A 12,271-nucleotide genomic window follows, 5' to 3' on the forward strand; every position below is an offset into this window, starting at 1 on the left:
ACATAAAATGTATTTTCCTCTACCTGTATTGTTTATTATTTTGCATTTTTCCCAGACTAAAACTTTACTGGCTTACATCAGGCACAAAAATATATGTAACCATTGTTGCTTTATCATTCCACAGAAACCAGAACCAACCAATCAATCATTAATTAACCAAAGTTAAGAATGCATTTTCTGCTTTGGAATAACCCCCCCACCCCCAGTTTATACAAGCCTCCTGGTTTAGCTCGTGCATCTTCAGTATCCCAAATGGGAGCTTTTATAGAGTTAAATAAAAGCCCAACCCTAAAATGCAACAATTATGAAAATATTTGAAAATTTCATTGCATTACATGAGGCAACACACAGGACAATGCAAACTGATTAATAACCTAGAATGAAAGACCTGCAGGATAAATTAACTCAAATTGTATTTATTTTACTGCCAGTATTCAGAATTATGTTCTCAACATACAAACGGAACTCAAACTATTCTGTTGATAAAAATGAACTCAAAGCACTTTAAGAGAAGCTAAATGGTTCTTCCAAGAGTACAAAGGATGAAAATCTGCTGAGAAAAAACACCTGTCATTTTGAGGTGTAATCCTTGTTTCAGTGGCCCTGCCTGGTCAAGTCAAAGATTAACTGAGTCACATAAGAGACATTCACTTGCTGTAGAAATACTTCCTTCAGTATTTTGAATTTTTTGTAGTGAAATCTTTTGGTAATTATCCGTAAATTTTGTTAGAACATAGCAGTAGTACAAAATTAAGGGCTTATAACAATTCAGTATATACAGATGAGAACAGATCTATGTAATCCAAGAACAGTGTCAATTTTCATAGRGTCAGTTTTTGTTAGTTATGATCTATGTCAGTTCAGGGTAACTGCAACTAGTAAATAGCTGCTTTTAAGTTTTAAAGATAACAAAAGAAATTGGATCATTAGTTTCAGGCACAGTCATATATAAGAAATGTTATAAATGCACCTTTTTGGCATTTGCTACTGAATGTAGTTTTTAAAAAAAAAGAACAAAAAAAGCGGTAAGATGTCCCTCTTAATCCTCAATATTCTTTTAAAACAAATAACTAACGTTTTCGGATTGAAGTGTTCTCCCYCTCTTGAAAAAGATAACTCAGGAAAAATTGCTAATACCATCTTTCATTACCATGCTTACAATATGTGTTATGTTAATACTTAAAGGACATAACTGACAATTTTTTAAAAAAATTCAGATCTGATTAGCAGTTTAAAATGCCTTGTTTCAGACATTGAAGAGGGCAGGATTACTGAAGCGCTTTAACAGATTCAGACTCCAGAGGCCATACCAGACTAGTGATATCTGAACATTTTGGGAGGAAGGCAAGCAACCAGCAAGGAAGAAAAAAGCACTATAGGAATCTGTGAACTTGAAAGAATTGAGAACAGCACAGAGTCAAAAGAACGAAGACTTGTGATAACGCTGTGGGGACAGACTGCGATACAGCTCCTAACCTACTTTCAGACTCACGAAGTACCTTAAATGGTTCTGCAACCATCAGTAACTCTGATAAACTGATTCCAGAGCTTGTGCTCTGGCCCTTGAAAATTTGTGTGTGAAACGCCTGTGTGGAAGGCCACAGGCCTGCCACTTCCCATCCTTGCRTGGACTTCCAGAAGGGTCAGAACACAAGGCAGGTCAGCAGGCCCCTTGAGAATTTTTGTTCACTTGAAAAAAATCAGTCAGGTAACAGCTGTCATTCCGCTTTTTCCTGTAAAGCAAGCTAAAAAAGTCCAGTGCTCTCCTCATTCACACCCGCTCTCTTGCATCAGTACATGCCTTCTCAAGAACATATCCAGCTTAAAACTACTATGATCACAAACAGGTGAGTTTAACTAATGCCAAGTATCCCTGAAGAAACTTGTCTGATTCAATTAAGAGGCAGATGGCAAGAAGTGGGCAGGTGAAAAATCACAATTTCATCAAAAGCTTCACCTCATTCTGGCTTAAAGCTTTCAAACTACTTTTGCACACAATTCTGAAGAAGGAAGCACTGAATGACAAATGTCATTGCAAACCTCCTCCTTTCTTCTCCCATTTCCTTCTTTTACCATCAACTTTCAGAATTAAGAGCTAGCATAAGCAAATAACTAAAAATGATGTGAATACAGTAATTTCACACCAACTGATTYCAGCTTCCCATTCAAGTCAATTTTACCCCAGAAAAATATTTAAAAGTTCAGAATTTAGAAGAGAGATACAAGACACATTCAACACTGATCCACTTTAGAGTGGAATCCTGAAGGAGTATTCCATCTAAATTATCAATTAATATCAGATAAATGCCTGGTACGTAGGTATTTTTATGGGGAAACTTTTCAGATTCAGAACCTGGTGATCTAACAAACTAAATCTGTAAGTTCTTCTACAAGAAACTTAGCAAAAAAAAAAATTGAACATATTTGTTCTACAATCAGAATGGTAGCCAATTCCTGGGACACATTACCAGGTTACATGGTAATTCATACACGGTAATTTTCGTATATTTGGTATTATTAAATCAGCCAAGGTGTAATTTAGCCACAGGCCACCATTCTAGAAGTAGAAACCACATTCCAAAAGCACCTGAAGAGACTCAAAGAGCATATACCCTTTTCTAGAAGGAGGGAGTGTGTTTTTGTCAAGGTACCTATTCAAGATTTGAAGTCAACACGCTGGTTCAACTGCATGCTTCAGGATAGGGCCATCCTGATAGAAGGACAGCTAGTGTCATCAACTGCTTCAGTGCTGGGATGCTTAGCACCAACATATTTAGCATTGCAACATCAGACACAACAGAAGCAGCCTATAAGAATGATGAGAGAATAGCAGCAATCATCTTGGATAATCACTTCAGTGGTAAGGAACAGCGTACAGGAAACCTGCTGGAATATTTCTCGTTTTCTCTCATRTTCTGCTACCATAACTGCACTCTTTCCAAAACTGATTTGGGGCATATTCAATTATTGTTCTCCTTAAAAACATTTGTAGACTTTAAGTATGGATCACTTCAATAATTTCAAAAGCTACATAACTCATTTGCAATGCTTACCTGTACAAACAGTCCATATAGTCTGCTCCTTTGCTATACTCTTCCCAGTATCTGTGATACATAACCAGTACTTGTTCTTCAGATTCCAGAACTCTCTGGGAAGGAAGAGACATAAATAAACACACCCCCTAAGATTAATACGAAAATAGTATACCTAAGTAGAAAGTTTATAATTAAAAGTTATAACAGGATTACCATTTTGGAGTAACAATCACAGATTCAAAAATCAAGACTGCACTTAAGCATGGCACATTAACTAGTTCAAAAATAACATCATTGCAATGACCTGAAAATAAACTAAAACTTTACTATGGAATTTTGATAAGCCAACTACAACATCAAAGGTTGTTTTATCTTGCATTTTAAAGGAGCAATCTCTTAATTTATTTTATCTAATACTTGACCATGAATAAAAAGCATGGTTCATATTCTCGTATCATGCTGGCACAATAACTTATAYAACCATTTCCCTACTGTTATAAATCAACCCATGTAGCTACATGCACACTGGAGGAGGTACCCCCCTTCAGCTGTAAACATTTAAAATCAGTATACCTTACTGGTTTAGAGAAGCTCTTATATTTACAAAGAATCCTGGCACTAAAATAAATTTAACAAAATACAGATATACAAGGACCTAACAAATGAAAACATGTCAAGTTCTCTAAATCTATGCCCAAATCTTTTGGAGTTTAAGCTAATTATCATCTAAGAAGTTGCTGATGTACTGAACTTTTCAATGTATATTCATATTTCAAAGGAGTAAGTTTAACAATTCAGATTTAAACAAATCAGAATGATTTGTGAAGGAGGATGAGATTCTAGGAATTTAACTATACTTCTCTCTAGAGTACACTGTCTAGARTTCTGTCTCAAGTAACAAAGCCTATACAAAATTAACCTATGAGAGGAATGCTAGGAGACAAGACAGAATGAAGAGTCCTTTCCTCTGCAGTACGAGTTTCACAAGGGCTTTCCAAAATTATTTCAAAGAACAAAGGTGGAGAGCCAACTTGAGAAGTGGACACATGCTTTCCACTATGTCCTATAGCTTCTACCTGTGCTGGTGGCTATTCTCAGAGAACTCATTCAGCTCACTGAGCTGAGAAGAACTTTTAACTGGGCTATCTGAAAGTCTGGTGAACTGATTTAGTCTATGAAGGTGTCAGAAGTAGACCAGTGTAACCTCCCATTAAGGTGCTCAGCCTATCCTGTAAAACTAACAAGTTCAAAAAACAGTGATAAATCATTCAGCAGAGTTTGAAATTTAGCTCAAATTCCRGGTTTGAAATGCTTCATTCTCTAGACAGTCAAGGCATCTTATTTAAATCTAGTTCTCTTTTTTTACTGAAGTACAAGGAGCCACTATTCATCAGTCCTATATATCCAATAGGATGAATCATGATTCAGYTTGAAATCAGTCTTAGCTGATGATACAGAAGTTAATTCATAGCTGTATAGCTACCTTCTCCCCTCCAAACCTTATTTCCCCTCATATTTCAGAAGTTTTGCTTAGTAAACTATATACAAGTGGTTTCCAAGAAAATAGGTAAGTTTACACCTTTACAGAAGGATAACGACAAATTACAGTACATTTTGAGAACTAAAACATTTCTGTAACTTGTTTGGTTATAAGCATCTAAACRCAAAAGAACAATTTTTTGTTAGTTTATACACACACACACACACACACTCCTGAACACTCATCTGTGATTCAGTTGCATAAAATCTGTACAACTTCATCCACGCAAAACACAAAAAAACTCCCCCAAATGTCATAAAAAGACAAACAATATCCACATGTACATCAGTAACTATACAAATTACCTTATGCAAATGGCGTACATGATTTTCCAAAAAGATTTTAGTCTCGGTATAAAGTCTCTCTCCAAGAGGTTCTGGATAGGCCACACACAAAGCATAAATGTCTCTGGGCTCAAAGTCAAGGTTTATATCTACTTAAAGCATATCCAATATTTACAGAATATTTTTTTTCTCTCACATTTTAGAAGAATTTAAACAGAACACAAAAGATAAAAATGGATAATTTTTTGAAATTTAAGCCCTGATCTAAGTTTTCAGATTCAACAATCAATAAAGTTTATTTCTTTTGGCTAATGGAAATCATAACTATTAAAAAAGAAGCATCAATTAGGTTAAGAATATGATTAGTCAAGTATGGAGCATAGCAAAACATGAAGTGAAGCCAGCTTCCAGTTTTCCTCCCCCAGGTCCAAAACAATTTGCTGTCCCTGCAYGTACCCCTCCCTCCAATTTCCCAGGTAAAACATTTTTGTGGGACCACTCTGCAAATTAAATAAACATGGTGGAGGTGAGGATCCAAAAACACTGGTTTCATTTTTAACAATAATTATTATTGTTTCAGTAGCTATGTTTAGATCACAGAGCCCCACAAAAATATTACACTTGCTCACTTAAAAGGGCAGCAACAAACAGTCAAACTTCTTAAGCTAGGTTTGTCACTGAAATTTCTTGAGGAGCTACACCTTCAGTTTGCAAAGTTTTTGTTCTTGTTTTTTTAAAAGACACTATATATTCTTCTACCACTTTGTAATGAGAAGAATTTATGTTTAAGAACTTTGCTGCCAGGGAAGTAGGATCAAGTCAAGCTTTAGGTGAGCATCACTGAGAAATAAACTAAAAATGTCATGCTTATACATTTGAGTCTAAGTATCATGCAAAACCAGCCATGCTGAAAATAATGATTTAGTATAGATTATTTTTAAGGAAAACTCTTTAACTGAAAGATGACGCAAAATCTGCTTTCCTCCAGTTCATCTTAAAAAATGTGCCTGTCTAAAAGGAGCAAAAAGACATGAGGACAGTTGGCAAGTCTYGTCTTTTGCTTATTCTACAGAATAATGCCAAGTTTTATCACATAAATTTTCCCAAAGCACTTTTTTTTTTTATTTTAAATAGGAGTACTGCTCAAAACAGAAGATACTGATGAAGGGCAACTAGATGGAAAAAAAAAAAATCTTTATTTGGCAACTGGAATCTCAGAGAGTGCCAACAATTATAGCCTGATCTTGAGTGGAGTTATTTTGTTCATATAGATCATCTTTATCAGAATTCTCCTCAGAATGTCAATAAAGAAGTATGTCCCACAAAAGAGTACTCCAGAACAGACTAACCACAGGAAGTTCATATTCTGTCTCAACATGTACCAACCTGTTCATCTAACTATATCTTTGGATCCAGAATTAAAATTTAACAAGTTCAAAGACATATACCCCTGAGTCAAATCTGAGTGGGCTTTCTTCCCCTCAAAATGTTATGAATCCCATAGTAAAAAGCTTTAGTGGAAGATTAATCATTAAAAAAATGACATTTTACTCTATAAACTTAAATCATTTTTTTCCTGTTCCTCTTCCTTGGAAGAAGCCTTTACTGTCCAATAAAGTATCTTCAAAGGTGAAAGCCACCTGCCTGTTCAGTTCAGCACCCTGATCTGCAGGCTGAAGATGGTCAAAGGAAGCTGAAGCACAACTGATGCTGTTTTGAAGAGCACATGAAAAAATCAGAAACCTTCTGTGATTTAAGTACTCAGGTAGTTGCTATTTGGAGAGCATTAAGCAGCAGTGAGAAGCCGAATCCATCCCAAACTAAGAGGAAAAAATATTAATAACTATCAACACAAAATACTGCATTCGAGGCCCTAAACGATCACGAATATTAACCTAACAGTTAAAAACATAAAAGTATCGAGTTAAAACCACATATTAACAGAAGGCTTTGAACGGATATTTTCTGTAAGATCAAAGTGGAGCTTCTGGAGAATTTCTGTCATTGTCAATCTTCCACGGTAATAGCACACATCTGATGAACAAAATTCATTGAGGATATGAGGATTCAGTTAGGAGGAAAAAAAAATCATGTTCGTATCACTCCCTTTAATTGGTTCCTAACTTAAAGATACTCGACAAYGCATATCCAGATCGTAACTTTCTGATTCATAACAATATCCTCGTAAAATAAAGTGGGAGGGGGGAGAAGTATACAGGAAAAAAAGKAAAAAAACACAATAGGCAATAGCCACATTGTATACTAAAAACAAACAAACAAACAAACCACCCCAAYAGCAGGAAGATCCTGATGTTTTACCTGTTCAAGAAAGTTCTAGTGCCAAAAGGTAGTTAACAACCTATACACGAATTACCACTGAGTAATCCAGCTTGATCATAGCCTCTTAATTTAAAGAGCACTCCCTAGCCTACTCAATAGTTAGAAGCAAAGTCTTAGAAGTTATTCAAGGTATCCCAAGAACCAAATTTACAGTAATATCTCAAAGAGACATAACTGTCACTCATTTACTGGACAATGAAATAACTCCAGAAACATTTATTTCTGCAGAGTAAGAGAGGAAATCTGAAGGTCAAAGGTAGCTAAAGATGACTCACAGTTTAAATAAAGTGACACACGATCTTTCAAGTGATCTTTTCCAGAAGATTTCAAACACTATACAGTTGGGGTTTCCAGCTCATTGACATTATAGTATTTCAAGCAGGAGATACAAGCTATGTTTAAGGACAACCTCTGTTTAACAATTAAATTATCATCAGAGTTATAAAGAGAACACTATATTCAAGTTCTGGGGAAGTGTATCGGCAAGAACTAATTCCAGAAGTGGAATTTGCACATTACAAGCCTCTCCCCCTAGAATACTTTTAGTCTGAATACCCCATCTGATCTCAGCAGTCTCAAGTAAACAACCACTTGTTGTAATGGTCTGCTGCAGACTGAAATCATGGGTCTCTGTTTTTATCTTACTTATAGTTTATTTTCATGTCATTGTTTAGACTACAGAGAGACTACACAGATCTAGTAGTATTACAATCAATGAAATAAACTGCATAGTTTTCATTTTCCACCTTTTTGCAATTAAGCAGCAAGAAAAATAAACAAATACATTTCCTCACCTATTCTGAAGCTTGATCCATGGAAACCCTAGATACATATGCTAATTTTAAAACCTTTGTAGATGTTTAAAAACTGGATTATTCAATTTAAGTTCAATTTAGCAGAGAATGCAAAGCACAAAGATACTAGGAAGATTTAGCATTTAAACTAGATTTTCAGATTTTTGTTTTTACATTTAAAACTTGGAAAAAAGTTTTCACACTAGCTGTACAGAAGAGCTACCACTTTCACAAAGTTATTGACTACTTAGTGAGTACCTTATGTTAAAACATACAAATTGATTAAAGCTAACAGAAGTATTGAACAGTCAACAAACATTTAAGTTRGAAGGTTCAAGTCACACAAGTTCCTTAAGTCATTCAACTATAGAGGATACTCCAAAAGGATTTTGACTGTGTCTGTAAGATGTTAGATAAGGTGCTAAGTGATACCTTCTCAGGAACATGATTAAGAGGTAACAGTAAGGTATTAAGAATTACATGCCAAATGATTCTTGCAAGTCTGCTATTTGTAAGTGTTCTCTCACTGATTTTGACCAACTGAAGTCCCAAAAGAGGATCAACAGCAGACTGGGGTAGGCTTTTACATAAGAAATTCCAAGTGGAGAAGTATGACAAGAACAATCACTTGCAACATCTCATTCAACTATTATCTTGAATTTAAAATCCATTAAGGTGTTCTTGTTAAAATGGCTACAGTTTTAAGCCATGAAAGTTGACAATTTCCTGAAGACTGTAAGGGGCAGTTCTTAAAAACTGCTGAGGAAAGAATGGGTGCAGCACAATTTGTCAGCACAACAGTGCACACTTGATTAACTCAAAGAATCTGTAAATTTTGGTTGTTTGAACTTGACTCCATGACAAGATGATGCCATGCCCTCAGAAAATATCTACAAAGCTTTAAAATGAAAGAGCCATTTAAAGATTATTGTACCAYTGCACAAAGCTCCATGTGAACTATGATCAACTTAATATTTTTGTGTATATTTACGCACACATTCAAACCATAGGCACATGGAAAAACAATTCTGAAAATTGGTAGTATCTTCAGAAAGCGGAGAGGCTTTACAGTTTAGCTCCTAAAGATAAAACAAGCATATGCTGTAATATACAGATTTTCAGTTTTAAGTGTTGTTTCCTCACACATACATTTAAGCAAACAAAAGAACCTCACAATTAGAATAGGAATTTTGTGTATCTGTTTTTGTAAACAGGTCTAGCATAAAGCTAAGTATTAATGCTCCTGAAAGCAAGCAAAACTTAAAACTAGTTTAATTTTTATTACACTAGTGATTTTCATATAGAATACTTCACATCCCTTTGACCATATTCACTAATTCATAAGATTAATATCAGCTACAACTTTACAATACGCTTCTAACAAACAAAATTGTTACATAACACAGGCCTACTACATGCTAAACATGCATAAACACACAGAGTCAGATTTTCACTTAAAGGATACGAGAAGCGGTCATTCCACGTTGCTCTTTCAACATAATCCAACATAACAACAGCTTTAATTGTTGTTAGCAGTTTGTTCCATGTTTCATCAAAGTCAACTACTCGTGGTTTCAGGGACATTGTGGGGCTATAGTCTGCAGAAAAATTAAACATGTCAGACAACATCACCTAATAATTAAAACAATACAATACATTGTTGTGACACAATGGCATAGCAGCATGAAGAACGCAAAAAAAAAAAAATCAAATTCACAAGCTTTATTTTTAATGTTATGGAGTATAACACAAAAGCTGCACAAATAGTCTATAACGTAACACAATTTATCTAACAGTATTGTGCCTCATGAAGTTAATCACCTTACAAAGGTGCACATTTAAAAGTGCCAAGTGAGGAAAGTGGCTTCCCCCCACCCCCCGCTCCTTTTTTTTTGGAGGGGGGGGGGCGGGGAGGGTTGGGAGGGAGAGAGGCACTACTCTTTGGGTACTTCAGCAGTAAATGAGAATTTTGGACAACAACACTCTAAATCTATTACCATATACTACCAGTTTGTATCCCATGCTCACCTCAAGCTTTTAAGAGACATTTTTTGGTGTTATATTTTAAAAATCTCAAAATTTGAGAGATTTGAAGAAGATAACAAAAAGAAAACACTTCTAAACACCAAGCACTACGCAGAGCCTGTGCAGCTTATCATACTGCRTGGCAGGACAAATAGACTGACTCTCTCAAATAAGACACTGCTTGAAAATACAGAAGCTGTGTTAATAAAAAACTAAATCAGGGAAATAAAAATAGGAAAAAAGTAAGAATTAAAAAAGGAGGAGGGAGGGAGGAAGACAAAACTGTGAAGGCCTCCTCTTTCTGCATTTCTAGTCACCCCTGTCCTGTGCACCTAATCTAGAAAGGACCTGATATGTGACATTCCACACACAAAGCAAGTCTAATTCTTGCTTAGAAAGATGTCATCATAAGACTAAAACAAACAGTGAAAAGAATGCTCCTATTTCCATGTTATACAGACAGGCAAGGGACCCTTAACTTGGCTTCCCAAATTTTCAAGGTCAGAAGAAAAAAAGAAAGCTAGTGACAAACAAATTTTTAGCAAAACAAACATTTTTATCATGTAAAGAATCAAATGCCATGATGGAAAACTATATACCTACACAAACAACTTACTGCCTTAACCACTATTACTGCCTTAACCACTATTGGCTCTTTATTTTACAGTCACTATTGGACCACATTAGCTCCCTCTCATATCCACAGGATATGTAAATTCTCAGTTTTAAGGGGGGGGGGGGAACAGACAGACAAACTAAACCTAACTTGCAAACTGTATGCACACAAAATTGCATCCTGACTAGTTAATCAAGCTCCTTAACTGCTGTGAATTCAGGAATTTCAGAGGGTTCTTTCCCTTTCCCTGAAATACGACAATTTCCATTTAAAATGTAATCAATATATTACCCACATTTGCCCTGATTTCATACAACAGAGTAGCAACTAAATAACATCAAGGAAGTGGTATTATCCTAGGTTTTATGAACAGGAAATTCTTTCAAGCAGAAGAACTAACAAACGGTAAATGATACATGAGTATTTTCAGTTCAGTAGAAACATATACAGTCACATTTAAAACATGGCTATTACTGTGTTTGAAAAAAAAATCTTCATTTTTGATAGGACAGTACTGACCTACTAAACACAAGATTAACCAAACTGACAAATAAAGCAACTAGATATAGAACATCCACTAAGCTAAGTTGAAAAACACAATGTGGTGTATGTTTCAAAGAAATATGAACCTCAGTAGAAGTAAATTACAGTAAAGTCCACTTCCTAGAAAAAAAGAAAAAGTGGTTTTCATCTATAAGCTTTAATATTCCAGAAAACACAAGAATATTTACAGATGACCCTAAGCAGAAATTATCATAATTCACAAGAATTTCCTAATAAATTTTGGGGTATGTTCAGTTGAATGTTATCGATTATGTTACAGGTTGCTCCCCCTGCAACTCACTGKTGATAGCTTTAAGCAAAAAGATGTATTTTCAGAGACAAGCAAAACTGAGGGTAGGAAGGAAGACTTCAGTCTTCCCACAGTACATCACACAGAATCAGTAACATTGTATTTAGTATCACTGAAATACATAAAAAGTAAAGTACTATGCATCCGTATATGCATAAAGGTATTCAGGTGCTAAACAGCTTTAAGATAGAGCTGCCTGGAATTTGACACATTGTGCCAGCTTTCATAGTGATATGAAGTTAGAATTGTTTTATATAAACGCTAGCAAATTCAGTAAGACTTTTTACCTGTAAGACACCAAATTTGGGGGGTCTGCTGTACTTCTGTGCTTGCAGTGTGCAAGCCAACCAGGTTAGTGTATTAAAATGCCTTGTATTGACCCAAGTACCCTCAGTGATAAAAATTATACCATAGAGGAACATCAACCCTAGGGTTTACACTATTCAGCCGGTGGGAAACCAYACCTGTTTGACAAGCCCTAGGGTGAGCTGGTATTACTGGAACACATTTACAAAGACAATGAAAAGATGTCRCTTCCTTCACCCCATTCTTTAGAACATACTACCGTCACGCTGAACCTCCTTGTCCACACACATAAAAGMAGACTTTCGACCAACACCAAGACACCCCCCAGATTTCCAGCCTGTTTAAACACCTCGAGAAAGGGGTAATTACGGGCCACAGCGGCGGCGGGGCGGGCGGCGGGGCGCGCACCCGCCTCCGACCGGCGGCACCGCGCCCCAGGCAGCCCCGGCAGCCGCGGGAGGGCCGCGCTCCCCGGCCG

The 12,271-nt window shown here is 36.0% G+C and overlaps 1 protein-coding gene across 4 annotated transcripts in view; it reads right to left on the reverse strand.

Annotated features, from left to right (window-relative positions):
* Nucleotides 1-12,174, reverse strand: part of CUL2 (cullin 2) — a 48,392-nt gene extending 36,218 nt beyond the window's left edge. Inside the window, exons 1-4 of one of the 4 annotated variants that reach the window (XM_085301403.1) lie at nt 11,952-12,168; nt 9,459-9,591; nt 4,881-4,983; nt 3,054-3,148 (exon numbers count right to left, since the gene is read on the reverse strand). In XM_085301403.1, the coding sequence (XP_085157529.1) occupies nt 3,054-3,148; nt 4,881-4,983; nt 9,459-9,577 (317 nt within the window). In that variant the 5' untranslated portion in view covers nt 9,578-9,591; nt 11,952-12,168. The other 3 variants (XM_085301404.1, XM_085301405.1, XM_085301406.1) reach the window with 3 other exon arrangements.
* Between the last annotated feature and the right edge of the window lie 97 nt (nt 12,175-12,271).

This window comes from Rhea americana, unplaced genomic scaffold (genome assembly GCF_003343005.1).
Source record: "Rhea americana isolate MKP2758 unplaced genomic scaffold, rheAme1 scaffold_176, whole genome shotgun sequence".
Taxonomy (NCBI): domain Eukaryota; kingdom Metazoa; phylum Chordata; class Aves; order Rheiformes; family Rheidae; genus Rhea; species Rhea americana.